This window comes from Erinaceus europaeus, chromosome 23, assembly GCF_950295315.1.
Source record: "Erinaceus europaeus chromosome 23, mEriEur2.1, whole genome shotgun sequence".
Lineage (NCBI taxonomy): Eukaryota > Metazoa > Chordata > Mammalia > Eulipotyphla > Erinaceidae > Erinaceus > Erinaceus europaeus.
In genome coordinates, this window is record NC_080184.1 from 13,254,364 (window position 1) to 13,280,662 (window position 26,299).

The 26,299-nt window shown below is 55.5% G+C and overlaps 5 protein-coding genes across 8 annotated transcripts in view; 3 read left to right on the forward strand and 2 right to left on the reverse strand.

Moving 5' to 3' along the window:
• The window catches only part of FBXW9 (F-box and WD repeat domain containing 9), a 2,949-nt gene extending 676 nt beyond the window's left edge, over positions 1–2,273 (forward strand). The window contains exons 2-8 of the mRNA XM_060182454.1: positions 1–62; positions 151–242; positions 1,031–1,179; positions 1,264–1,377; positions 1,697–1,786; positions 1,869–1,934; positions 2,006–2,273. Of these exons, the coding sequence (XP_060038437.1) occupies positions 1–62; positions 151–242; positions 1,031–1,179; positions 1,264–1,377; positions 1,697–1,786; positions 1,869–1,934; positions 2,006–2,080 (648 nt within the window). The 3' untranslated portion in view covers positions 2,081–2,273. The remainder of the gene's footprint in view (positions 63–150; positions 243–1,030; positions 1,180–1,263; positions 1,378–1,696; positions 1,787–1,868; positions 1,935–2,005) is intronic.
• A 141-nt stretch (positions 2,274–2,414) lies between these two features.
• GNG14 (G protein subunit gamma 14) lies at positions 2,415–6,592 on the reverse strand. The gene is made up of 3 exons (XM_016192283.2): positions 6,140–6,592; positions 2,627–2,719; positions 2,415–2,547 (listed from the first exon to the last, which is right to left on the reverse strand). The coding sequence occupies exons 1-3, from the start codon at positions 6,245–6,247 to the stop codon at positions 2,422–2,424; spliced, it is 327 nt and encodes a 108-aa protein (XP_016047769.2). The 5' UTR covers positions 6,248–6,592; the 3' UTR covers positions 2,415–2,421.
• A 60-nt stretch (positions 6,593–6,652) lies between these two features.
• Positions 6,653–13,972, forward strand: DHPS (deoxyhypusine synthase). 2 transcript variants are annotated; one of them, XM_007532418.3, is made up of 9 exons: positions 6,653–6,994; positions 8,309–8,473; positions 10,788–10,909; positions 11,014–11,110; positions 11,195–11,281; positions 11,617–11,722; positions 11,804–11,907; positions 13,594–13,719; positions 13,829–13,972. In XM_007532418.3, exons 1-9 carry the CDS (start codon positions 6,785–6,787, stop codon positions 13,922–13,924), a joined length of 1,113 nt encoding a protein of 370 aa, XP_007532480.1. In that variant the 5' UTR covers positions 6,653–6,784; the 3' UTR covers positions 13,925–13,972. The 2 variants fall into 2 exon arrangements, with proteins under 2 accessions (XP_007532480.1, XP_060037803.1); XM_060181820.1 differs by lacking the exons at positions 11,617–11,722; positions 11,804–11,907.
• A 20-nt stretch (positions 13,973–13,992) lies between these two features.
• On the reverse strand, positions 13,993–19,696 carry WDR83 (WD repeat domain 83). 2 transcript variants are annotated; one of them, XM_007532417.3, is made up of 9 exons: positions 19,372–19,696; positions 19,164–19,284; positions 18,932–19,037; positions 17,238–17,286; positions 17,010–17,136; positions 15,149–15,216; positions 14,953–15,061; positions 14,758–14,872; positions 13,993–14,142 (listed from the first exon to the last, which is right to left on the reverse strand). In XM_007532417.3, the coding sequence occupies exons 1-9, from the start codon at positions 19,472–19,474 to the stop codon at positions 13,993–13,995; spliced, it is 948 nt and encodes a 315-aa protein (XP_007532479.1). In that variant the 5' UTR covers positions 19,475–19,696. The 2 variants fall into 2 exon arrangements, with proteins under 2 accessions (XP_007532479.1, XP_060037804.1); XM_060181821.1 differs by having other exon boundaries at positions 14,806–14,872; positions 19,372–19,508.
• An 80-nt stretch (positions 19,697–19,776) lies between these two features.
• WDR83OS (WD repeat domain 83 opposite strand) lies at positions 19,777–25,584 on the forward strand. 2 transcript variants are annotated; one of them, XM_007532416.3, is made up of 4 exons: positions 19,777–19,910; positions 20,040–20,145; positions 25,047–25,144; positions 25,262–25,584. In XM_007532416.3, exons 1-4 carry the CDS (start codon positions 19,861–19,863, stop codon positions 25,326–25,328), a joined length of 321 nt encoding a protein of 106 aa, XP_007532478.1. In that variant the 5' UTR covers positions 19,777–19,860; the 3' UTR covers positions 25,329–25,584. The 2 variants fall into 2 exon arrangements, with proteins under 2 accessions (XP_007532478.1, XP_060037816.1); XM_060181833.1 differs by having other exon boundaries at positions 25,299–25,584.
• The last annotated feature ends 715 nt before the right edge of the window (positions 25,585–26,299 follow it).

Below are 26,299 nucleotides of genomic sequence, written 5' to 3' on the forward strand. Positions count from 1 at the left end.
TGGGACAGCACGGTGAAGCTCTGGGACATGGCAGCTGACGGGCAGCAGTTCGGGGAGATCAAGTTCGAGAGGGGGCCCGGGGGGCAGTGGGCGGAGGAAAGGGAACCCCTCCCCCCATAGCTTCAGCCCCCTGATTCCCTGTGTCCCCAGGGACAAGGCCGCCGTGCTGTGCTTGTCCTACCTGCCGGACATCCTGGTGACAGGCACTTACAACAAGAAAGTCACCATCTATGACCCCAGAGGTGGGCCTGGGGCTGGCGGGTGGGGGGACTCACGCGGGCTGGGCCATTCCTCTCCTTCCAGTTTGAGAGAAAGACAGCGAGGGGGAGAGGGCAGAGAGACACCACTGCACTGCTCCAACGTTCATGGAGCTTCCCCGGATGCTGCACGTGCAGGGCACACTCATGTGGTCGCTGGCAGGGGCTGGAACTCCAGTCTTCACACCCGGCATGACAGAGTGTGTGCAAAGCCAGGTGAGGCGCCTCCGGGCTGCCCTCCTGGGGTTCATGATACAGGAGACTGGATGGATCCCTTAGAGGTCCTGCCACTCCAGTCCTTTCATTCTGTTCCTTTTTCATATCTTTATTTCCTTATTATTGGATAGAGACAGAGAAATGGAGAGACCCCTGCAGCCCTGCTTCACCACGTGCACAAGCTTCCCCTGCAGGTGGGGACCAGGGGCTTGAACTTGGGTCTCTGTGCACTGTAATGTGTGGGCCACCACCTGGCGAGCTCGCTCTCTCTCTCTCTCCCCACACCCTTGAGTAAATAAATGTAACCAGCCAACAGAGGGCGAGACCCTCCAGCCGTTCCCGGGTGAGCCGTAGTGGAGCTGCATCTAGACAGAACTGGGGTACCCGGCTGGAGATCTGAGGGGGGGTGGCCTAGGGGCCTGAATTCCGAGGGGAAGAAAGGAAGGGGAGAGAGGGAAAGAGATGTGAGGGCTGCGGCTGCAGGAGGCTTCACCAGCGTGCTGGGGGCCGGGGAGTCCTGGGGTGGGGGGCCCCCAGCGCTGACCCCTGCCCCCCAGCCGGCCCAGGGTTACTGCAGACCCAACAGGTGCACTCGAGCGCGGTGCTGGCGCTGATGGCGGACGAGCGGCACATCATCTCAGGCAGCGAGGACCACACGCTGGTGGTTTTTGACCGGCGGGCCAACGGGGTGCTCCAGCGGTTGCAGGTGGGGCCTTCGGGCGGGTGCAGAGGGCGGGGCGGGGTCGAGGGTCCCCGGCTGACACCACCCAACACCCCCCCCCCCCCGCAGCTGGACTCTTACCTGCTCTGCATGTCCTACCACGAGCCGCAGCTCTGGGCCGGCGACAACCAGGGTCTCCTGCACGTCTTCGCCAACCACGGAGGCAGCTTCAGGCTTGCCAGGGTCGGCCGCCCCCCCCTCCCAGCACCCCTGGTCCCCCCCTGGACCCCCCCCTCACACTGCCCCTCACCCCTGCACCTAGTCACCTCCCTGGTTCTCCGGGGCTCGGGTCCATTCTACACCCCTGCCCATGGTCACCCCTGGACCTCCCCCCTCACACTGCCCCTCACCCCTGCACCTAGTCACCTCCCTGGTTCTCGGGGGCTCGGGGCCACTCCTCACCCCTGCCCATCCCCCACCATCTCCCCCAAGCCCCTGTCCCCGTCATTCCCCACACCCCGTGGCCCGGCCTGAGCCTGTGTCATCCCCCCCCCCCCGGCAGTCCTTCGACGTGGGCCACCGTTCCCACATCACGGGCATCCAGCACTCGCTAGGCGCCTTGTACACCACCTCCACCGACAAGACTGTGCGGGTGAGACACCCCCCCCCCGCACCCCCCAGCTCCCCCCAGTCAGGCCACCCCCCTGACCCTGGAACCTGCCCCCCACCCCCAGGTGCACCTGCCCACCGACCCCCCCAGGACCCTTTGCACCCGGACCCACGACGACGTGCTAAATGGGGTGAGCCCCCCCCACCCCCAGACCCCCCCTCCACACTGGCGGCGCCCTGACCTCCATGCCCCCCCGCCCAGGTCTGCGCGGAGGGGAACTTCATGGTGGCCGCCTCCGGTGGCCTGTCCCTGGAGGTGTGGCGGCTGAAGGCCTGAGCGACCGACCTGCCTGCGGGCTCCGGCCTCGGGGACCCCCGCCCCACCTTGGTGCTTCTGGGGGCGCTGCCCCTGGGAGGGGGCGAGGGGCCCCTCCCTGCCAGCCCACCCTCTCACAGGGGCTCCTGCTCTGAGACTTGACGGGGTGGGGGAGCGAAATAAAGCTGCCCGCTGCCTGTGTTGGGGCATCCCCGTGCCCGCCAGAGGTTTGGGTTCGCGTCTGGGTGGGGGGCGTGGGGGTGCCCTGGAGTCTGCAGCCCCTTGCCCCTTCACAGCATGTCCACTCCAGGGAGAGGCCCGGCCTGGAGTTTATTGGGGCCCCCCGGGGGTGCTGGAGGCGGTCACAGGATGGCGCAGGGCTTCTTCTCCCGGAAGGGGTTGGTGGTGGCTGGGATGCCCGCCAGGAAGGGGTCGCTCTTGGCCTGCTCGACGCAGAATTGCAGCAGCTCGGCCGCTGCCTTGGAGACCTGCGGGGACCCCGGGTCAGTGGCCAGGACCTCCATGCCCCCCCTGCCCCTGCCCCTGCCCCTGCCCCCTCCACCTTGCCTTCACGCGGTCAATGCCCGCCTCCATGCGCAGCTGCTCCACGGCGCGCCGGGCCTGCCCGATGTCGCTGCCCGTTGTGGCCTTGCCCGCCATCTGGGGGGGCAGGACAGGGCAGTGCCAGGCCGCACCCCAAACCTCAACATCCCTCCCAGCCGCGGGAGACCCCTCACCTCTGCCAGCCGCCCTGGCGCCTCTCTGTCCTCTGCCCGTCCTCCAAGGTCCTCCCCGTCCTCCTCCCTCCCCGGCCCGGCCCCTGCGGGGACTTTGAAGCCAAATGTCACCGGGACACAGGGGGTCCCCGTGCCAGGGGCTGAGCGCTGCTCTGGCCACGTCACCCCCTCTGCAGGCCTCTGTGTCCCCCATGGCTCCTCTCTCCCCTCCCACCCGTGCACCCCACCGCTCCAGCTGGCCTCAGCTAAGACAAAGGGGGCTGTCAACTTGTCCCCCACAGCCACGACCCTGTCTTTCCTTCCAGTGGCACCTCGACATTGTTCCTTCTGGCCCAGAGCCCTGCTCAGCTCTGGCGGTGTTGGGACCCCAGAGCCTCAGGCAGGAGAGTGTCTTCCCTGCTCTTATTTATGGGACTGACAGACAGGCAGACAGGAGACAGGCAGACACCAGGGCCCAGGACCTGGGACCTTCAGGCACTGATGGATTCATTTTGAAGGAAGGTGTTGAGGGAGGAGGTGGAGGGAAGAGGTGGTGGTAGTAGCCATCTGAAACACTCTTGTGATGCCTGGGGCTCGAACCCAGGACCAAGTTCATGTCTGGGTGCACTGGTGCACCCAGCCTAACCCCCCCATCTTTATTTGTGGGATAGAGACAGAAATTTAGAGGGAAGGGGGAGAAAGACAGAGACACCAGCAGCCCTGCTTCACCATTTGTGAAGCTTAGCCCCTGCAGGGGGGGGACCTGGGGGCTTGAACCCAGGTCCTTGCACATCGCAACCTGTGCATTCAACCAGGTGTGCCCACCACCCAGCCTCCCCCCACCACGTTTTTTGTTGTTTTTTTTTAAAGTTGTACTTATAAAGGAGATCCAACATTCTGGGGCAACATTACTAGACGGGGAGAGAGAAAGCGCAGCCTCAAAGCTTCATCCGTCCAGTGTGGTGGGGGGAGTGGTGGGGGCCGGACTCGAACCCAAGTCAGCGTGCGTGGCAAGGAGTGCTCTCTTCTGTGTGAGCTATCTTCCTGGTCTAGAACTTCTAGAAGTCGCTGGCATCAGTGGAGGGGTGTGTGCGTGTGCGACCACAGAGGAGGGCAGGCAGTCTGCCCCATCCCCGTGCCCCCACTCTCCAGGCCTGCCAGAAAGTCCAGGCTGCCCTGGGGAGATTGGCTGTGGCAGGTCTGAACAAGGGTTGAGCTCTGAGGCAGGGGGGCGCCCCACACAGACTCCATAATTCAGGTGGACCCCGAGATGCCCACACTGCTACAGGCCAGTGACACCTCAACAAAGCGGGGGGGGGGGGGCGAGAGGGGTTGAAAAGTGACTTGGTCAGAGTTGGGCGGTAGCGCGGTGGGTTAAGCGCACATGGCGCAAAGCACAAGGACTGGTGCAAGAAAAGTGACTTGGAGGGCTGGGCAGTGGTGTACCTGGTATGAAGCGCAAGGACCTGCACAGGATCCCAGTTTGAGCCCCCGGCTCCCCACCTGCAGGGAGGTCACCTCACAAGTGACGAAGCAGGTCTTCAGGTGTCTGTCTTTCTCTCCCCCTGTCTTCCCCTCCTCTCTTTATTTCTCTGTGTCTTATCCAGTAACAACGACAGCAGTAGCAACAGTAATAACTTCTAGCGTTTGCCCTTCTTCCGTAGCCAGTCAACAGCGTCAGATTGAGCCTGATAGTAATAACGACAACAATGAAATAAGCAAGGGCAACAAAAAGGAAAAAAAAATAGCCTCTAGGAGCAGTGGATTCCCGGTGCAGGCACCAAGCCCCAATAATAACCCTGAAGGCAAAAAAAAAAGAAAGAAAAAAAACTGGCTTGGGATGGGCTGCTGTGGGCAGAGCACTAGACTTCCGGGCATGAGTGAGGCCCTGGGTTCAAGGGTTTGATACCTGGCATCACATGTGCCTGAGGGAGGCTTTGCTTCTCTCTGCCTCCTTCCCTCTCTCCGTTTGCCTCTAGGGTTATCGCTGGGCTTGGTGCTGGTACTATGATTCCAGTGCTCCTGGCGGCCACTATCCCAATTTTTTAAATAGGACAGAGAAATTGAGGAGGAGCAGATAGATAGAGACACACACACCTGCTGACCTGCTTCCCCACTTGTGATGTGACCCCTCTGCAGGTGGGGAGCTGGGAGCTTGAACCAGGATCCTTGAGTGGGTCCTTGTGCTTAGTATCATGTGCACTTAACCTGGCGTCTCTGTCTCAGTTTCTCTCAATAAATATTTTTTGAAAAAGTGGCTTTGCGTGGTGAAACTCTGCATGTGTGAGGCCTTCGTTCCATCCCAAAAATAAAGCAGCAAAACAGGCCAGGAGTCAGGTTGCCTGGTGGGCGCAAAGCTCACCAAGAACAAAGCTCTGGGTCTGAACCCCAGCACCACATGGAGGGCCACACACAGCACCTGGGGAAGCTCCAAGGATGGTGGAGCAGGGCTTTCGCATCTCCCATCTTGCTCTTGGTTTCTCTCTCCACTGCCCTGCCCTAAGAAACTAAGAATGGAGGGGAGTCAGGCGGGAGCACAGAGGGTTAAGCACACATAGTGCAAAACGCAAAGATCAGCATGAGGATCCCGGTTCAAGCCCCTGGCTCCCCACCTGCAGGGGAGTCGCTTCCCAGGCGGTGAAGCAGGTCTGCAGGTGTCTGTCTTTCTCTCCCCATCTCTGCCTTCCCCTCTCCATTACTCTCTCTCCTATCCAACAACAACGACATCAATAATAACTACAACAAGGACAACAGAAAAAGGAATAAATATTTAAAAAGAAGAAACCAAGAATTAGAGGCCTGGGAGGTGGCGCAGTGGATAAAGCACTGGACTCTCAGGCATGAGGTCCTGAGTTCAATCCCTGGCAGCACATGGACCAGAGTGATGTCTGGTTCTTCTGTCTTTCTCAAAATCTTTAAAAGCAAAAACGAGTCGGGCTGTAGCACAGCGGGTCCTCGTGCACTGTAATATGTGCACTCAACCAGGTGGGCCACCACCTGGTCCCTCATTTCTATCTCCCATAAAGATATATATATATATTTTTTATTTTATTTATTTATTCCCTTTTGTTGCCCTTGTTTTATTGTTGTAGTTATTATTGTTGTTGGATAGGACAGAGAGAAATGGAGAGAGGAGGGAAAGACAGACACCTGCAGACCTGCTTCACCGCCTGGGAAGCGACTCCCCTGCAGGTGGGGAGCCGGGGGCTCGAACCGGGATCCTTATGCCGCTTTGCGCCACCTGCGCTTAACCCGCTGCGCTACAGCCCGACTCCCAAAGATATATTTTTTAAGAATCTTATTTCTTGGATAGAGACAGAAATCAAAGAGGGAAGGGTGGCGGCGGGGGCACAGTTAGAGACACCTGCTCCACTGCTCGTGAGGCTTCCTCCCTGTGGGTGGGCACCGGGGGCTTGAACCCAAGGCCTTTTCCACTCCACTTTCTACTACAGACTCCGGAAATCTGGCCCATTGGAACCCGACGTTGTGGCCGAGAACCCCTAAGCAGGCATGTGTGCAGAACCCCCAGAGCTGCCAACTCTGAGTCCGGGCGGCGGAGGTCCCTAACCCAGAAGAATGTCAGGGAGGGCTACTCGGAGGAGGCGGCAATTGCCTTCCTTGGGCGGAGAGCCCTGCGCTGGAAAAGCAGCCTGGTGACTCCAGGTCCTGCCTCCCTGAGCACAACTCAAAGGGGCCCGGCAGTGCCGTGCCACTCAGAGTCTGTCCAGCAGGTGGCAGCACAACGCAACATTTCCCATTTACACCAAGGGCGCGCGCGCGCGGATGGCGCAAGTTTGTCCTTCGGCGGCTTCCGTTGTTCGGGACTAAAGCGCCCAAAGGGCTGCGCCCGGGAAGCCTTTTAGTCACGCGAACAAGCGACTTCCGGTCCATCTACCGCCCTAGCAGGTTTTCCCGAGATCTACATCCGGCGCGCTCCTCAGATCAGCCCGCGCCGGGCTCAGCGCCTTTCCACGCCGCCGGGGCCCGGCTGTCATCCGAGGCCGCGGCCATGGAGGGCTCCCCGGAGGAGGGGCAGGCGCCCGCGACGGCGCTGGCTGCGGTCCTCAAGCACAGCGCGGCGTTGCCTCCCGAGAGCGCCCCGGTACGGGGCTACGACTTCAACCGCGGCGTGGACTACCGCGCACTGCTGGGGGCCTACGGCACCACCGGCTTCCAGGCTACCAACTTCCGGCGCGCTGTGCAGCAGGTCAACGCCATGGTGAGGTCCGGGAGGGACTTCCGGCGCGGGGGCGTGGCTTCCCGGAGACACGCGCAAGGGGTGTGGCCGACCCGCCCCCCCCCGTCCAATAGTCACGCACGGGCGGGGCCACAGGTGCTGACACGTGGCTCGGCCTAGGGCAGGCGGTGGGCGTGGCCACGAGCCCAGCGCGTCCCGCAGGGGGCGGGGCCTGTGGCCGAGGGGGCGGGGCCGGCAGGCGGGGGGTGGTGTGTTGGATTTGTTTTGGGGGGCAGTGTGGAAGGTGAGCCGCCGGGCATGGAGGGCGGGCGCTCGTTCCCTGGCTCCAGGGAGACCTGGTTGCTTGACACGGAGTGGACAGAACCCGGGGGTGTCCTCTGAACCGGGGGGGGGGGGTGCTTGTAGGAGGGGAATAAAACGCTGGACCTTCAAGCGCGAGGTCTCAGTTTCATTCCCCTGGCATTGTAGGTGCCAGAGGGAGGCTCTGGGTTTCTGCTTAAGAAATCTTATGGGAGTCGGGCGGTGGTAGCGCAGCGGGTTAAGCACAGGTGGCGCAAAGCGCAAGGACCTGAATAAGGATCCCGGTTCGAGCCCCCCGGCTCCCCACCTGCAGGGGGGTCGCTTCCCAGGCGGTGAAGCAGGTCTGCAGGTGTCTGTCTTTCTCTCCCCCTGTCTGTACTGCCCAACGGCCACATCAATAGCAACAATAATAACTATAAGAATATAACTACAAGGGTACCACGAGGGAATAAATAAAGAAGGAATCTTACTATTATTATTTTTTTAAAGTACAAAATATTCAAAATGAACCTAGCAGCTGTACGGAGGGGCCACAGTGGCCAAAGCGCTGGCCTCTCCGGCCTCACTCATGTCCCCAGTTCCATCCCCGGCATTGCAGGTGCCAGAAGGAGGCTCAGTTTCTCTTTCTCTCTCTCTTTCATTAAATAAATCTTTTTAAAATCTTTACTTATTGGATAGAGACAGCCAGAAATCGAGAGGAAAGGAAAATAGGGAGAGAGACACCCACAGCCCTGCTTCATCGCTCGCAAAGCTCCCCCCCTGTAGGTAGGGACCGGGTTTGAACTTGGGTCCTTGCACATTGTAACATATACGCTCAACCAGCTGTGCCACTGCCCCTACATTTCTTTTTCGTTTTTAACTAGAGCACTGCTCGGCTCTGCCATATGATTGAACCTTAGACTGCAGCCTCAGGCATGAGAGTCTCTGCATAAGCATTAGGCTATCCCCGCTCCCCCCCCTTTATTTTAAATGAGCCACTTGGGGTCCTCTGTGCAGGGACCTAAGTGGCTTCCCCACACTGCCCCTGCCACCCAGATAGAGAAGAAGTTGGAGCCCCTGGCGCAAGATGAAGACCACCACGCGGACCTGACACAGAGCCGCCGACCCCTCACCGGCTGCACCATCTTCCTGGGCTACACGTCCAACCTCATCAGCTCCGGCCTCCGTGAGACCATCCGCTACCTGGTGCAGCACAACATGGTGGGTGTGGGGGGCTCTGGGGCTCCCCAGGCTGCTTTTAAGCAGGGGCTGGGCCAGTTGGTGGCGCACCAGGTTAAACGCTCATGTTACAGTGCACAAGGATGCAGGTTCGAGCCCCTGGTCCCTGCCTGCAGGGGGAAAGCTTCACGAGTGGCGAAGCAATGCTGCAGGTGTCTCTGTCTCTCTCTTTCCTCTCTCCTCTCAATTTCTGTCTCTGGCTAGTAAATAAATAAGTTAAAAAAAAAATACACACACACATATATAGAAATTTTACCCAGAACACAGTTTAACTCTGATTAATGGTGATGCTTGGATAAAATCTGGGACTCTAAGAGCCTCAGACATGAAAATCTTTTAGCTTATTTATTTATCTTTGGTGTAACTGTTATGCTGCCTCCCCAGCCTGTTATTATATTATCATTACATTTTTTTACTGCTCAGCTCTGGTGCACAGATATAAACCTGGGAATTTGGAACCTCAGACATGAGAGTCTCTTTGCAGAATAATTCTGCAACCAATCTCTCTCTTCCTGTTATTATTATTTTAATGAAAGAGATACAGTGAGAGAGAGACTAGAGCTCTGGATGATGGTGGTGTTGGGGATTGAACCTGGGACCTCAGAGCCTCAGGCAGGAGTTTTTCTAATATTTCATTTATGTATTTGATAAGAGAGATGGATTATAGTTAGGCAAGTAGGCAAGTAGGTAGGTAGACAGATGACAGAGAGAGACAGAGACAGAGATAGACACAGAGAACCTAGAACCCTGCTGAGCTCTGGATGATGGTGGTGCTGTGGATTGAGCCCAGGACCTCAGAGCCTCAGGCAGGAGTATGGAAACCATGATGCCATCTCCTCAGCCCTGGTTTTTGTTTTTTGTTTTAGTAATTTTATTTATTTTGCCTCCAGAGTTATCGCTGGGGCTCAGTGCCTACGCTATGAATCCACCGCCCCTGTGGCCATTTTTCGATTTTTTGGATAGGGCAGAGAGAAATTGAGAGAGTGGAAGATGGAGAGGAAGAGATCTTGACATCTGTAGAGCAGCTTCACTGCTTGTGAGCCAGCCTCCCTGCAGGTGGGGACCCAGGGGCTCAAACTGGGATCCTTGAGCTTTGTACTGTGTGCGCTTAACCCAGTGCTCTACCACCAAGCCACACCCTGTGCTTTTCTAATTTAATCGCCATGAAGGTTATCACTGGGGCTTAGTGCCTCACCAAGGCATGAGGGGTCCACAGATCCTGGCATCCTTTATTTTCCTTTACTTGCTAGAATGGAGAGAAAATGAGAGAGAAGAGGTAAAGAGGGAGAGAGGGGGCGCTGGGTGGTGGCACAGCGGGTTAAGTGCATATGATGTGAAGCACAAGGACCGGTGTAAGGACCCTGGTTCGAGCCCCCGGCTCCCCACCTGCAGGGGAGTCACTTCCCAGGCGGTGAAGCAGGTCTGCAGGTGTCTGTCTTTCTCTCCCCCTCTCTGTCTTCCCCTCCTCTCTCCCCATTTCTCTCTGTCCTAGCCAACAACAACCACAGCAATAACAACGATGATAACAAGGACAACAAAAGAGGAAAGAAATTTAAAAAGGGGGGAGGGGCCGAGTGCCTATGTTACAGTGTACAAGGACCCGGGTTTGAGCCCCCGGTCCCCACCTTTGGGGGAAAACTTTGCGACTGGTGAAGCAGGGCTGCAGGTGTCTCTCTCCCTGTCTCCCCTCGTCCTTTCAATTTCTGGCTGTTTCTAGCCAATAAATAAATGAAGATGATAAACAAAAAGAGGGAGAGAGAGGGCAGGGCAGACAGCATACTGGCTATGCAGAGAGACTCATGCCTGAGGCTCCAAAGTTCTAGGATCAATCGCTCACACCACCACAAGCCGGAGCTGATAGATAAGTGCTTTGGTTAAAAGGCAGTCTGGCGGTAGCGCAGCAGGTTAAGCGCAGGTGGCGTAAAGTGCAAGGAGCGGTGTAAGGATCCCGGTTCAAGGTGTCTTTCTCGCCCCCTCTTCCCCTCCTCTCTGCATTTTTCTCTGTCCTATCCAACAACGTTGACATCAATAACAAGAACTACAACAACAATAAAAAAAACGAAGGCAACGAAAGAGAAAATAAATAAATTAAAAAAAAAAACTTATATATACATGAGGGAGAGAGACAGAGACAACTGCAGCCCTGTTTCACTGCTTGTGACGTGCGATTTCCCTCCTATAGGTGAGGAGTGGGGGCTTGAACCCGTGTGTGTGTGTGTGTGTGTGTGTGTGTGTGTGTGTGTGTGTGTAGCGCCTCCTCCAGTTCCCTGGCCAGCCTCAGCACTCTTGGCCACAGGTGGACGTGCTGGTGACCACGGCTGGGGGCGTGGAGGAAGACCTCATTAAGTGCCTGGCGCCCACCTACCTGGGTGAGTTCAGCCTCCCCGGGAAGGAACTCCGGGAGAATGGGATCAACAGGTGAGGCAGCCTCCCCAAGCAGCGCCCGGAGTCAGGGTGGGGGGTGCTGGCCCGGGGCGGGGACCCACATGCACACCCTCCTGCCGCCCCCACCCAATCCCCAGGATCGGGAACCTGCTGGTGCCCAACGACAACTACTGCAAGTTTGAGGACTGGCTGATGCCCATCCTGGACCAGATGGTGCTGGAGCAGAACACAGAGGTAGGCGGCCCAGGGGCCGTGCGGCTGGCACGGGGGGCCTCCGGGAAGGGGGCCACAGCTGAGGCCTCTGTGATCTCCCTCCAGGGTGTCAAGTGGACCCCATCCAAGATGATCGCCCGACTGGGCAAGGAGATCAACCACCCGGACTCGGTGTATTACTGGGCCCAGAAGGTGAGCCATCCTGCTGACTTTTTCCTCCCCTAAATAACAGGATTTAAAAAAACTATTCCCTTTTTTTGTTGCCCTTGTTTTTTTATTGTTGTAGTTATTATTAGTGTTGGCTGCGCTACCGCCCTACTCCTCTGCTGATTTCTTATTAACGTGAATGTCTCCCCCTCCTTGAGAGGGAGGGACAGATCCCACAGCCCTGCCCACCCTCCATGGGGTTCCCTGGGTGCTGTGCATGGAGCTGAGAGAGGAGAGACCCCACAGCCCTTCCCACCCTCCGTGGGGCTGAGTGCTGAGAAAGACCCCCACCCATGGATCCACCGCCCGCCGTCCCCCAGAACCACATCCCGGTGCTCAGCCCGGCGCTCACAGACGGCTCTCTGGGCGACATGATCTTCTTCCACTCCTATAAGAACCCAGGCCTGGTGCTGGACATCGTGGAGGGTGAGGCCCGGGGTGTCAGTGTCGGGGCCAGGGCTGGGCGGGGAGGCTGGGAGTGTGTCCCCAGTGCCCCTTTCCCCGCAGACCTGAAGCTCATCAACACCCAGGCCATCTTCTCCAAGCGCTCGGGCATGATCATCCTGGGAGGTGGCGTGGTAAAGCATCACATTGCCAATGCCAACCTCATGGTGAGCGGGGTGGCTGGGACCCAGCTGCTGTGTGGAGGGGGCTGTGCCTGAATGAGCCTGGAGAGACAGGGCTGGCCCGGGGACTCACGGTGGAGCACAGGCCTGCCCCTGCCCCAAGGTCCTGAGTTCAAGCCCCCAGCATTATCTCCTAGAGCCTCACCCTAATAAAACGTTAGCGAGCTGGGGAAATGACACAGGGGTTCTGCAAACAGACTCTCCTGCCTTAGGCTCTGAGGTCCCGGGTTCAATCCCCAGCACTATCATCAGCCATAGCTGAGCAGGGCTGTGGTAGCTCTGTCATTAAAAATAAAGACAGGGAGTCGGGCGGTAGCGCAGAGGGTTAGGCGCACATGGCGCAAAGCACAAGGACCCGCGTAAGGATCCTGGTTCGAGCCCCCGGCCCCTCACCTACAGGCGAGTCACTTCACAGACGGTGAAGCAGGTCTGCAGGTGTCTTTCTCTCCCCGTCTTCCCCTCCTCTCTCCATTTCTCTCTGTCCTATCTAACAAAGACGACATCAATAACAATAGTTACAACAACAATAAAAAAAGGGCAACAAAAGGGAAAATAAATATTTTTAAAAAAAAGATAAAACTTTAAAATATTGGGAGTCGGGGCAGTGGTTCAGCGGGTTAAGCACACGTGACATAAAGCGCAAGGACTGGCGTAAGGATCCTGGTTCGAGTCCCCGGCTCCCCACCTGCAGAGGAGTCGCTTCCCAGGCGGTGAGGCAGGTCTGCAGGTGTCTTTCTCTCCCCGTCTTCCCCTCCTCTCCATTTATCTCTGTCCTGTCCAACAACAACGACATCAATTACCACAACGTTAAACAACCGGAGCAACAAAAGGGAAAATAATATAGTATCAGTGAGAGAGACAGCCCTGCACTGAGCTCTCCTGGATGCTGTGGGAGCCAGAATGGAACCCCAGGCAGGCTCCTCCCCAGTGAACTATCCTCTAAACCAGCAATGCACAAACCTTTCCAGGACAGAACCCTTCCAACGCCCTCCAGCCTCCCGTGTCCCAGCTTGGGGGCTGGGCTGCCTTGTCCTCTATTTCACCTGCTGCTGCTACGGGCTGCCCCAGCCTGTTCCCTCTGCCAGATCTTCTGCAGGGAACACCCACATAGGGACTAGGATGGAACCCCCCAAGGGGAAAAAACAACACCTTTCTGCTTGGGCGATGTTTTCTTTTTAAATCCAAGCCAAAGAGCCCCCAGCCCCACAGCTCCTTTAAAACAAATTATTTATTCCCCTTTGGTGCCCTTGTAGTTATTATTGATGTTGTTGTTGTTGGATAAGTCCGAGAGAAATGGAGAGAGATGGGGAAGACGGGGAGAGAAAGACAGACACCGGCAAACCTGCTTCACCGCCTGGGAAGCGACTCCCCTGCAGGTGGGGAGCCGGGGGCTCGAACCGGGATCCTTATGCTGGTCCTTGTGCTTTGTGCCACACTGTGCTACTGTCTGACTCCCACTCACAGCTCCTTTCAATGTGGCAGGGTCCAGGCTCAAACCTGAGTCACGTCATCTAACAAAACATAAGAAAACTCAAGGGAACTGTTTGACTTGTGTTTATTTAGCCTTAGAGTCAGAGAAGGGAGAGACGGAGAGACAAACCTGGGGTGTGTTCCTGGAGAAAGGGGGGGACCCCACACAAGGCCCCGCTGACCGCTGCTCCCTCCCCCCAGCGGAACGGGGCCGACTATGCTGTGTACATCAACACGGCCCAGGAATTCGACGGCTCCGACTCAGGCGCCCGCCCCGATGAGGCTGTGTCCTGGGGCAAGATCCGCATGGACGCCCAGCCTGTCAAGGTCCAGAGTGGCTGGGGGGCCTGGGGGTCAGCTCGGTGGCAGTGTGTGTGTGGGGGGGCTTCTCGGACCCAGGCTCAGCGTGTCCTGTTCTCCCCCGCCTGCCCTCCAGGTATACGCAGATGCCTCTCTTGTCTTCCCGTTGCTCGTGGCTGAGACTTTTGCCCAGAAAGCAGCCGCCTTTGGGGCAGAGAAGAGCCAGGACTGAGGGGCCGTGCAGGGAATGCAGAGAGACAATAAAGATTCTGTGTCTGTCTGTCTGTCTGTCCGTCCGTGTCAGCCAGCACCGCTCTCGGCCTCGTAGGCTTCCTCCCGCCAGCAGTGGACACTGCTGCCCGTGGCCGTCAGCAGACAGGGCTCCGAGGGGTGGAAGGCCAGGGATTGCACTACGCCGGGGCCCACGGGCAGGGCTAGCACCAGGGCACCCTGCAGGGGGACGGTGAGATGGCGTCAGCGTGGTCAGTTATCGTCAATGATCACACAGAGACAGTGAGAGGGTCAGGGACCGCAGCGTGGCTGGGAGCAGACACAGTAGGCAAAGCTTTGTGGTCCTGGGTTTGAGCCCCCAGCACCGTGTGGACCAGGAGGCTCTGCTTCTCTGGACTGTGGGGGTCACTTTGTCCCTGTGGCCCCAAGCCCAGCCCCGTCCTTGCCCTGCACGGTGAGACCCCTTTCTACCCGAGCCCCCAGTCTCCCTGCTCCTGCCAGGTGACTTCCGGTTTGCTGGGCTCGCCGGAATGCACCCAGAGCTCCCAGGGGACTCATTTTGGAGACAGGAGAGAGAGGAGATGCTGCAGCAGTGCTCGGCTACTCAAGAAGCTTCCCCCACACGTGGTGGCCAGAGGCTCGAGGCGGGCTAAACGCCTTCTGCTACTCCCAGAAGAGAACTTGGAAGAAAAAAAAAAAAAAAGGTAGCCTCTGACCCCACTCAGCCTTTGGGGGACCATTCCTAGCCCATTGTATCCCCCCACCCCAGCCGCATGCCTCCTCCTCCTCCTGGGGAGACCCGTCTGCAGGGCCCTCTGTCTCTGGGGAACCCACCTCCACCAGGTCCCAGAAGAACACTTTCCCGTCCTCGGAGCCGCTGACCACGTGCGTGTCCCGCTCGCTCAGGCAACAGTCCAGCTTGTACTGCTGGTTCCTGTGGCCCGTGTACCTGGGGGTGGGCGGGAGAAGGAGGCGCTCAGGATCCACGGGCCTCACGGGAACCCCTCAGTGCCCCCACCCCAAACTCACTCGCCCAGCAGCTCGCCAGTCTCCTTGTCCAGCAAGCGCAGTGTGGAGTCCAGACTGGCCGCCAGGACGCACTGCCCATCCCGACTGAAGCAGGCACACGTGATCGGGCCTGGGGTAGGGGGTGAGGACGGATGAGGCTGGGGGTCCTGAGGGCAGCACCCCCTTTCCCAGGCCCCCCAGCCCGACTGGAACTCACTGCCCACATAGTCGGAGAAGAGCTGGCCCATCCGCAGGTCATAACGCCGCACTCGGCCGTCCACAGAGCTGGGGGGGGGGGGTGGTGGTGGTGAGGACAGCTGAGGAGGATCCCACCTGCATCCAGCTAAATCTACAGGCTGGAGAGCTGGCTCACTGGGGGGCTGGGACGTGTGCAAGTCTGATGCATGAAAGCTTCACACACACCCCTCCCCCCAATACCTGAGCCCTGCTCCGCTCTGGCTGATGCTGCTGGGGACTGAACCTGGGATCTTGAACCTCAAGCTATGACAACCTCACCTGCCCCCATTTTTTTCCCCCTTCAAATTTGATAGGAGAGTAATCAAAAGGAGAGGGGAGACAGAGGGAGAGACACTTGCAGCCCTGCCTCACTGCTTGTGAAGCTTCTCCCCCCCCCCCCCCCCCAGGTGGGGACCAAGGAGCTTGAATCTGGGTCCTTTAAAATCGTGTCCTGTTGGGGGTCGGACTGCAGCGCAGCGGGTTAAGTGCATGTGGCACAAAACAGAAGGACGGGTTTAAGGAACCATCGCTTCACAAGCGGTGAAGCAGGTCTGCAGGTGTCTTTCTCTCTTCCTCTCTGTCTTCATTTCTCTGTCCTGTCCATTGACAACATCAAGAAAGACAGCAAAGGACAACAAAATGGGAAAAAAATAGTCTCCAGGAGCAGTGGATTTGTAGTGCAGGCACTGAGTCTTAGCAATAACCTCGGAGGCAAAAATTAAATAAAATAAAAATAAGTAAGTAAATATCGTGTGTGTGTGTGTGTGTGTGTGTGTGGGGGGGGATCGGGCGGTGGTAGCGCAGGGGATTAAAGCGCACATGGTGCAAAGCTCAAGGACCTGTGTAAGGATCCCAGTTCGAGCCCTTGCCTACCCACCTGCAGGGGAATCACTTCACAGGCAGTGGAGCTGGTCTGCAGGTATCTGTTTCTCTATCCCTGTCTTCCCCTCCTCTCTCGATTTCTCTCTGTCCTGTCCAACGAAGGACATCAACAATAATAATAACCACAACAAGGTTATAACAACAAGGGCAACAAAAAGGAGGGGGAAAAATGGCCTCCATGAGCAGTGGATTCATGGTGCAGGCACTGAGCCCTAGCAATAACCCTGGAGGCAAAAAAAAAAAAAAAGTGTCCTGGGAGTCAGGCAGTAGTGCAGTGGGTTAAGTGCACATGGCACAAAGCGCAGGGACCCGCGTAAGGATCCCAGTTCAAGCCCCAGCTCCCCACCTGCAGGGGAGTCGCTTCACAGATGGTGAAGCAGGTCTGCAAGTGTCTTTCTCTCCCCCTCTGTCTCCCCTCTTCTCTCCCAATTCTCTGTATTGTCCAACAACGACGACATCAATAATAACTACAATAAAAAACAAGGGCAACAAAAGGGAAGATAAATAAATTTTTAAAAAATCGTGTTCTGCTGCCACAGTACTGACCCAACATGTCAAGACAATGTCCTGTGCTCAGAGCTCTTATGTGCACACTTTAGTAGGTCACGACACATCCCGGAAAGTCACAGCTGAGCAGGGTCTAGCATAGCACATGGCCGACACCTCAGACCCTGGGTTCAAGCTCCAGAACCCAAGGAGCCCCATGGATGGTGGGCAGGGCTTCCTTTAATTAAAAAAAAATATATATATATTAAACACGTTTTTCTTGGGGCTGGACGAGAGAAGCAGAGCATCAGAGTGGCACAGGCGATTCCGAGAATCGAACTCTAGACCTCACACCTTCTCACTACCCCACCACCAGGGCTGCCAACTCAGTCTTCTCAGGCCCCGGGACCAGGTGCTGAGACAGGAGTTCCAGATGGCAGTGCTGGCAGCCACGTGGTCCTAGCTGCACTCACCCGGCCAGGACCTCATGGTCCGACACCTTCACGCTGGACACGCCGTCCTTGGCCTCATCCAGCGTCTGCACGGGCTCCGGCCGGCGGGAGCGAGAGTCCCAACAGCGTATGGTTGAATCGATGGAGCCTGTGAGGCCAGCCCAGGGCCAGGGTGGGGCGGGTCAGATTGGTGGTGGTGTGGGGGGTACGGGGGTCAGGGAGTTCTCCCTGCCCAGAGCCCTGACTCACCAGACAGGATGACTGTGGCCTCTTCATTAAACTGCACTGTGTTCACCTTCTGAGGGACAGGAAGTACCACTCAGGGGTGGGGGCAGGCTTTGAGGGATCAAGGTAGGGTCTGCCCATTACAGGTAAAAGAGGACAGAGGCTAGGAGGTAGGGTGCGGGGGAAGGTTTAGGGAATGAGGCTAGTTAGGCCAGGGCACAGAGCCAGAAAGAGAAAGCAACCACAACCCGGCTCCCTTGGTCCTCCCATGTGGTGCTGGGGTTTGAACCTGTAGCTGCCTACATTGGCCCTCTCACTGATTCCTCCCTGCCATCCAGCTCTTGAGGTTTTTCTGCCCATCTCCACTTCCACCTGGATAAAAACTTCACACCGGGAGTCAGGCGGCAGCATAACGGGTTAAGCGCACATGGTGCAAAGCGCAAGGACCGGCGTAAGGATCCCGGTTCGAGCCCCCGGCTCCCCACCTGCAGGGGAGTCGCTTCCCAGGCGGTGAAGCAGGTCTGCAGGTGTCTGTCTTTCTCTCCCCCTCTCTGTCTTCCCCTCCTCTCTCCATTTCTCTCTGTCCTATCTAACAACAACGACATCAACAAGAATAAAAATAACTACAACAATAAAACGAGCAACAAAAGAGAATAAATATATATATAAAGAAAGTAATCAAGAGGTTGGGTGTCTGTCCTCTCCTCGTCTTCCCCGCCCCTCTACATTTCTGTCTGTCCTATCAAACAACGACGACAACAATAACTACCACAATAAAATAACAAGGGCAACAAAAGGAAATAAATATTAAAAAAAAAAACAACAACTTGATACTGCAGGACCACAATCATTGAGCACACCTGTCACCATGCTCAAGCACCTGGGTTCAAGCCGATCCCCCCCATCTCCACCTGCAGAGAGAAAGCTTCTTAAGTGGCGAAGCAGGGCTGCAGATGTCTGTTTCTCTCCCTCTCTATCTCCCCATCTCAATTTCTGTCTCTAATGAATTAAGTGAATAGAAAGAAAGAGAGAGAGAAAGAAAGGAACGAAGGAGAGACTGCTCAGCTCTGGAAAATCGGGGTGGGTGAATGCTCTAATAGATTCCCCAACTCTCTTAAGATCCAGCAATTGGGGCCAGGTGGTGGGCCACCTGGTTGTGCACACATATTACAGTGCACAAAGACGCAGGTTCAAGCCCCTGGTCCCCACCTGTAGGGCGAAAGATTTGCAAGTGGTGAAGCAGGACTGCAGGTGTCTCCCTGTCTCTCTCCCTTCCCTCTCAATTTCTGTCTACCCAATAAATAAGTTCATTATGAAAGTAATCTAGGGGGAGTTGGGCGGTAGCGCAGCGAGTTAAGCGCAGGTGGTTCAAAGCACAAGGACCGGCATAAGGATCCTGGTTCGAGCCACCGGCTCCCCACCTGCAGGGGAGTCGCTTCCCAGGCGGTGAAGCAGGTCTGCAGGTGTCTGTCTTTCTCTCCCCCTCTCTGTCTTCCCCTCCTCTCTCCATGTCTCTCTGTCCTATCCAACAACGACGATAATTATAACAAGAACGATAAACAACAAGGTCAACAAAAAGGAAAAAAAAAAAAAAGCCGCCCAAAAGCTCGTGTGGCCGAATGGCTTCCTTCCATGCGAGCGTTGGGGATCCTCACGGGTCATCATTAGAGAGTCAGGGGGCTCGGTGATGATGTGGGGGATCCCTCGGCCGCACTCACCCCCGCGTGACCCCGAAATTTGCGCACGACCTGCCCGGAGGCCACGTCCCAGAGCACCACCGCCTTGTCCCCGCCGCCCGAGCAGAGGCTGCTGTTGTCGAAGGAGCTGTCGCAGGGAGGAAGAGGAGCGCGCGCGGGGGGGGGGAGGTCAACAACTTCCGATCGACACCTTCGGGGGACGGGGGGTGTCCCCCAACGCGGCCCCGGCCGATCCCCCCTCCCTCAGGCTCACCCGGCTGCGTCCAGCACCTCGTAGCCGTGGCCGCTGTACGTCCGCAGCAGAGTCCCCCGCAGCGGGTTCCAGAGCTTCAGGGTCTTGTCGCCGCCGCAGGTCAGGCAGTAGTTGCCGTCCGCTGCGGGCGACACCGGGAGGGTCAGGGCTCAGGGTCCCTTTCGGGGACGCGCGGGGGAAGAGGGAGCCGGGGGTGGGGGGCTCTCACCATTGAACCGCACGGCCCGCACCGCGCCCTGGCCGCACTCCAGCGTCCGCAGCCGCTTCCGGGGCAGCTCTGGGGGCCGCGGTTTGGGTTCGGGGAACGCCATGCTCCCGCGATGAAAAGTTTTGCCGCCAGCGCCTTCTTCCAGGGGTTCTAGGAAGCCATACTGGTGTATCCCGCTTTGAATGGCCCTCCACGATCTACTTCCGGTTACTCACTTCCTGTCGCTACTTTGAAGCGTTGCAAAATGTCAAACTGGCTTCCAGGTTCCCTCCCCATATTATCAAGAGCCGTTCAAGAGACATTCTGGGAGTTTCTACATTCTCCGTCCACCGACTACCCCGAAGGAAGTCCTATCGGGCCTTCCCACGGACCTAGGAACCGAAACGCGAAGGGTCTGCACGGTGTTACTTTCAAAGCTGTCCTCTGTTTCCCCCCCAAACCGGAAGTCGCCCCCTCCGCCACCGGAAGAGGCGGGATCTGCGGCTCGCTATGTCCACCAACAGTATGTCTGACCCACGGAGGCCGAACAAAGTGCTGAGGTGAGGCCTCCGGCGGTACCGGGAGCGGACTGCAGGGGTCGGGGTCCACGGTAGGGCTGGTCCGATCCCGCGGGGCGGAGGGCGGAATGCGGCGGTACTGTGTGTCCGTGACCTTTGCTCCGGTTGCAGGTACAAGCCTCCGCCGAGCGAGTCCAACCCGGCTCTGGACGACCCGACGCCGGACTACATGAACCTGCTGGGCATGATCTTCAGCATGTGCGGGCTCATGCTCAAGGTGGGCGGGGCCTAAGGCCTAAGGCCGAGCGGAGAAGGCCGCCGCCGATTGGTGGAAACCAGATGGAGGCGTGGCCTATGCGCAAAGGCCCAGACAATAGGTCGGGTGGGGACAGGCCGCAGCTGATTGGTAGAACCCGACAGTGGGGCGTGGCTTTAATGGGGGCGAGAATGATGGTCTGGGGGCGGGGCCTAGGGAGCTGTGCAGTGAACTAGGGGTCTGGGGCTCCCAGACTGGGTGAGTCTGCAGAAGTGGACCCAACTATGATCGGCTATTCACTTGTTAATTTACTTTATTATTATTACTTGGCCCGCGGGGGACAAGTCAAAGGGTCCTGAGAGGAGGAACTAGAGCTGATGGGTAGGGAGGGCTTATGCCAAAGACACAGCACAGCATAGCATGGCATAGCAAACTTTATTCAGGATAACACATGTATTTATACTTCACAGCATCGGTTAGAGAATAAGCAAGCAGTTAACAAAAGTTCAGGCAGTTCCTGTTATCAGTAAGCCTCCTCTGTGTGTTTTGGTCTATTCAGCAGCTAGCAAAAAGCCAAGGTTAAGTGTAGATACATTTGCTAGTGTTCGTGACGCAAATGGCCACAATCAGGGAAGATGTGGATACAACAGAAGGCCATGGTGTCACTCCCCGCATCCTTGGATCTACAAGGGCCTAACGGAGCGTTGCCTTTTTACTGTCTCCCACAAGTTTTATTATTATTTATATATATTTAAAAATTTATTTTCCCTTACATTGTTGCCCTTGTTTTATTGTTGTTGTAGTTATTATTGTTGTTTTATCCAATAAATAAATAAATAAATAAATAAATAGTTTAAGAAGAAGTAGAGGGGGTCGGACGGTAGCGCAGTGGATTAAGCTCACGTGGCGTAAAGCGCAGGGACCGGCGTAAGGATCCCAGTTCCAGCCCCGGCTCCCCACCTGCAGGGGAGTCGCTTCCCAGGCGGTGAAGCAGGCCTGCAGGTGTCTGTCTTTTCTCCCCCTCTCTGTCTTCCCCTCCTCTCTCCATTTCTCTCTGTCCTATCCAGCCATGAACAGCAGCATCAACAACAATAATAACCACAAGGCTACAACAACAAGGGGAACAAAAGGAGGAACAGTGGCCTCTAGGAGCAGTGGATTCATAGTGCAGGCACTGAGCCCCAGCAATAACCCTGGAGGCAAAAAAAGAAGAAGAAATTGTTGGAGCCTCAAGCATGAGGTCCTGCGTTTGATCCCTGGCACTGCAGATTGGTGTTCTGGTTCTTCCTCTCATTCATAAGTAAATAAACTTTTAAAAAATAATAAAATTTGGGCTCCGGAGGCAGCCTAGTGGTTCTACAAAGGACTCTCCTGCCCGAGGCTCTCAGGTCCCAGGTTCAATCCTGAGCGCCACAATTATCCAGAGCTCAGCAGGGCTCTGGGAAAAACAGAAATGAAAAGAAAAGAAAATTTCATGGGTCTGGGCGGTAATGCACCGGGTTAAGCACACATAGTACTATGCTCAGGGACGTGTACAAGGATCCGGGTTCTAGCCCCCTCCCCACCTGCAGGGGGCACCAGTGGTGAGGCAGGTCTGCTGGTGTCTGTTTTTCTCTCTCCTGCTTTTTTTGCACTTTAATATTATTATTATTTTTTAAGAATCTATTTATCTATTAATGAGAAAGTTAGGAAGAGAGAGAGAGAAAAAGAACCAGACATCACTCTGGCACATGTGCTGCTGGGGACTGAACTCAGGACTTCATACTTGAGAATCTAATGCTTTATCCACTGTGCTGCATCCCAGACCACTGTTGTTGTTGGTTATTATTATTATTATATTTTTTACCAGAGCACTGTTCAGCTTTGGCTGATGGTGGTGTTGAGGATTGAACCTGGGAGCCTCAGGCAGGAGAGTCTCTTTGCAGAGCTATTATGCTACCTCCCTTGCCCATATTAATTAATTAATTATTATTATTGATAGAGACAGAGAGAAATTGAGAGTGGCAGAGGAGATAGAGAGACACCTGCAGCCCTGCTTTACCACTTGTGAAGTTTTCCCCCTGCAGGTGGGGACTAGGGGCTTGAACCCGGGTCCCTGCACACTGTAATGTGACTGCTTAATCAGATGCAACCCTGGCTGGCCTTTTCTCTCCCTCTCTATCTCCCCTCACCTCTCACTTTCGCTCTGTCCTACCCAATAAAATGGAGAAAAAGGCTGTCAGGAGCAGTGGATTCATAGTGCGTGCACCGAGCCGCAGCGATAACCTTGGAGGGGAAAAAAAAAAAAAAGAGGAGAGAGAAAGGGGAAGACAGTTGAATTGCTGGGAGGGAGCAGGGTGTGTAACAGCTCCAGGGGCAGAACCCACAGCAGGTTCTGTGCCCTGGAGTCTGGCATTGTCACGAGGTAGATGAGTTGATGGATTGTTCTCGGTACCTTCTCAGCCCCCTGCCCACTCCCCACCCCCTGGATTCAGCAAATGGGCAGTGGGTTTCCAGCACCACTGCTGTCTAAATCCGGGTCATCTGGAACCAGCCCTGTGAGTGACTCAGTGCACAAAAGTTAATCATTAAAGTAACGTAAAACTAAGTGGACAGTTAAAACAAAACAAAAAAAAGATTGGTTTAGTAATTATTGAAAGAGCGTAGATGAGCATTCCTCTGGTGCATGTGATACTGGGTTTGGAGCTTGGGACCTCATGTTGGAGAGTCCGCACTTTCTGTTTCACTTAAGGAGAGCCCAGAGCCCTGATGGCACAGTCTCGCCAAACTCCAAAGTGAAAATTTTCTTTTTGGGGGCTGGGTGGTGGTGCAGGTTGTAACAGTGCGCGAGGACCCAGGTTTGAGGCCCTGGTCCCCACCTGCAGGGGGGAAGTTTCACGAGTGGTGAGGCAGTGCTGCAGGTGTCTCTCTGTCTCTCTCCCTCACTATCACCCCCTTCCCTCTCAGTCTCTGGCTGTCTGTATCCAATAAACAAAGATAATTAAAAAAATTTTTTCTTAAATATGTGGTCCGGGAGGTGGTGCAGTGGCTAAGGCCCTGGACTCTCAAGCATAGGGTTCTGAGTTCAATCCCTGGCAGCACACATACCAGAGTGATGTCTGGTTCTTTCTTTCTCTCTCTCTCTCTCCTATCTTTCTCATTAATAAATAAATAAAATCTTTTAAAAAAATTTCTCATTAATAAAAATTTCTTCTCTCTCTCTCTCTCTCTTTTTCTTGTCCCTAGGCTTACTGCTAGGGCTCAGTATAAGAATAAAGCTGCCGCTGTCCCTAGTGATGGACTGATCAATTGGTCTTTCTTTTATTTCATTCTTTCTTCCTGTCTTATTATTATTAGTATTATTTACCAGAGCACTGCTCAGCTCTGGCTGATGGGGGTGCAGGGGATTGACCCTGGACTCTGGAGCCTCAGGCATGAGAGTCTCTTTGCAGAACCATCATGCTGTCTACCCCCCGCCCTCTTCTTCTTTTTTTTTTTTAAAGAAGTTTCTTATTTGTTTGTTTATTATTTTAACTTGTTTATTGGATAGAGACAGCCAGAAATCGAGAGGGAAGGGAGAGCTAGAGAGGGAGGAGACACCTGCAGCCCTGCTTCACCACTCGTGAAGCTTCCCCTGTATAGGTGGGCACCAGGGGCTGGAACCTGGGTGCTTGTGCTTGGTGACATGTGTGACTAACCAGGTGCATCACCTCCTGACCCCTCTTCTGTTTTCTTTTTGCTAGAAGCTGAGAGAGAGAGAGAGAGAGAAAGAGAGAGGTGCAGCCCTGCACCGTCCCTTGTGAAGCTTCCCCCTTTCTGCAGGTGGAGACCAGGGACTTGAACCTGGGTCTTTGTGCAGCGTAATTAATGTGTGGGCTGTGAGTGCACCACCGCCTGACTTCCAAAGGGCTGTTTCTTTCTTTCTTTTAAAAAAATATTTATTTATTGTTTTCGCTGGGCTATGTTGTTTTTGCTGGGCCGCAGGACGCAGCGCAATCTATACCAAGCTAGACTAAACTAACAACTAACTAAAACGAACAATGTTGTCTTTATATATACACTTCCCAAGTAGGGTATGAACAGGATGTGACGCAGAGAGGGTGGAGAGAAAAGTGACTGGTGAAAATCAGGGTGTGACAAGGAGAGGATCAGGGTGTGACAAGGAGAGGGGGTGGAGCAGGTGAGAATTCTATCACTAAACCACCAATGCCCTGGAGGGAAGGTGGTGCTTTATGTAAATGTAAAAGTGATTTATGTAAATAGAAAGCAGTGGTTATGTAAATAGAATACAGTGGTTATGTAAATAGAATGCAGTGTTAAGCAGGGGGGATTTAAACCAAACAGAAGGGGTTTTTAAAAGCAGAATTTAGAAGATACCAACATTTATTCTCTTTTGTTGCCCTTGTTGTTTTATTGTTGTAGTTGTTATTGTTGTCACAGCTGTTGTTGTTGGATGGGACAGAGAGAAATGGAGAGAGGAGGGGAAGACAGAGAGGGGCAGAGAAAGACAGACACCTGCAGACCTGCTTCACCGCCTGGGAAGCGACTCCCCTGCAGGTGGGGAGCCGGGGGCTCGAACCGGGATCCTTATGCCGGTCCTTGCGCTTCAAGCCATGTTGCTTAACCCGCTGCGCTAGCACCCGACTCCTCCAAAGTGCTATTTCTTAACTTCCTAGTCAGTGGCACACCCTGTTGAGCACACACATTACCATGTGCCAGGACCGGGGTTCGAGCCCTCGGTCCACAACTGAAGGGGGGAAGCTTCATGAGCAGTGGAGCAGGGCTGCAGGTGTCTCTCTGTCTCCTCTTTCTCCTCGATTTCTCTGTGTCTCTACCCAATAACAAATAAATAAGCAGCAGTGCCCAGGACGGTCACCCACTGGGCTTGAGGAGGGTCCGAGCGCTGATCTGACGCCCACTGTGTGTCTGTCCCCCACCCACAGCTCAAGTGGTGTGCCTGGGTGGCCGTCTACTGCTCTTTCATCAGCTTTGCCAACTCCCGGAGCTCCGAGGACACCAAACAGATGATGAGCAGCTTTATGTGAGGCAGCGGGACTGGGTTGCGGGAGGGGATCCCGGAATGGGCGGCCCCTGGGGATGGGGAGGGTCTTCCCCTGCCCCGCCCCACCTGACACCCCATCTTGTCTCCCAACGGCAGGCTATCCATCTCGGCCGTGGTGATGTCTTACCTGCAGAACCCACAACCCATGACGCCTCCCTGGTGAGGCCGGAACCCCCCGTCTGGAGCCTAGAACTGTGTTGTCCACCTTTCAGGGCTGCTCCGGGGGCTAGGTCTGCAGGGCTCCTAGGAGAGCCGCTCTGGGAGCCTGGTCGCTTCCTGCTGAGGCTTGGGAACCCCTGGAGTCTGCCTACGTGCCCCCTGCAGCCTTGCCCAGTGGCGGGAGATGCCCCCAGGGCCTTGCTGTCGGGCCCTCCTTCCCCTGCAAGGGACCTGGTTCATAATAAACATTTTGCAACCCACCTGCTGGTCCCCTCTCTCTTCCACTGAACTGTGAATCCTTCCTTTTCCTTTTGTTGGGGGGAAGGGTTGTACTCTGGCTCTCCTTTGTGGGGTTGGGAGTGCCCTAACTGGAGCCTGGTAGGGTGAGGGGGTTTGCTTATTTCACAACCCTTGTGACTTCAGTCAGCTGCTCCGGGGACAAGGGACAGGGCAGGAGAGTCAGGGACAGCTCAGCAGGTCTGCTTGCTGACACAAGGAATCTGGCTCTCAGTTTTCTTTCTTTATACCTCGTCCTTTCTTTCCCTGCTCAGCCCTGGCTGATGATGCTGGGGACTGAGCCTGGGACTTCAGAGCCTCAGAGTGGAAAGTCTTTTGAGTAACCATGATGCTATCTTCCTAGCTCCCTCCCTTTTTTTAAACTTTAAATCTTGTATTTGTTACCGTTTTTTAATTTTTTAATTAGGGGCCTAATAGGTTACAGTCAAGAGTAAATGCACTTGTTGGTCCATGGGTAAAATTGCTCAGTTTTTTTTTTTTAATATTTATTTATTTATCCCCTTTTGTTCCCCTTGTTGTTTTTATTGTTGTAGTTATTATTGTTGTTGTCGTTGTTGGATAGGACAGAGAGAAATGGAGAGAGGAGGGGAAGACAGAGAGGGGGAGAGAAAGACAGACACCTGCAGACCTGCTTCACCGCTTGTGAAGCGACTCCCCTGCAGGTGGGGAGCCGGGGGC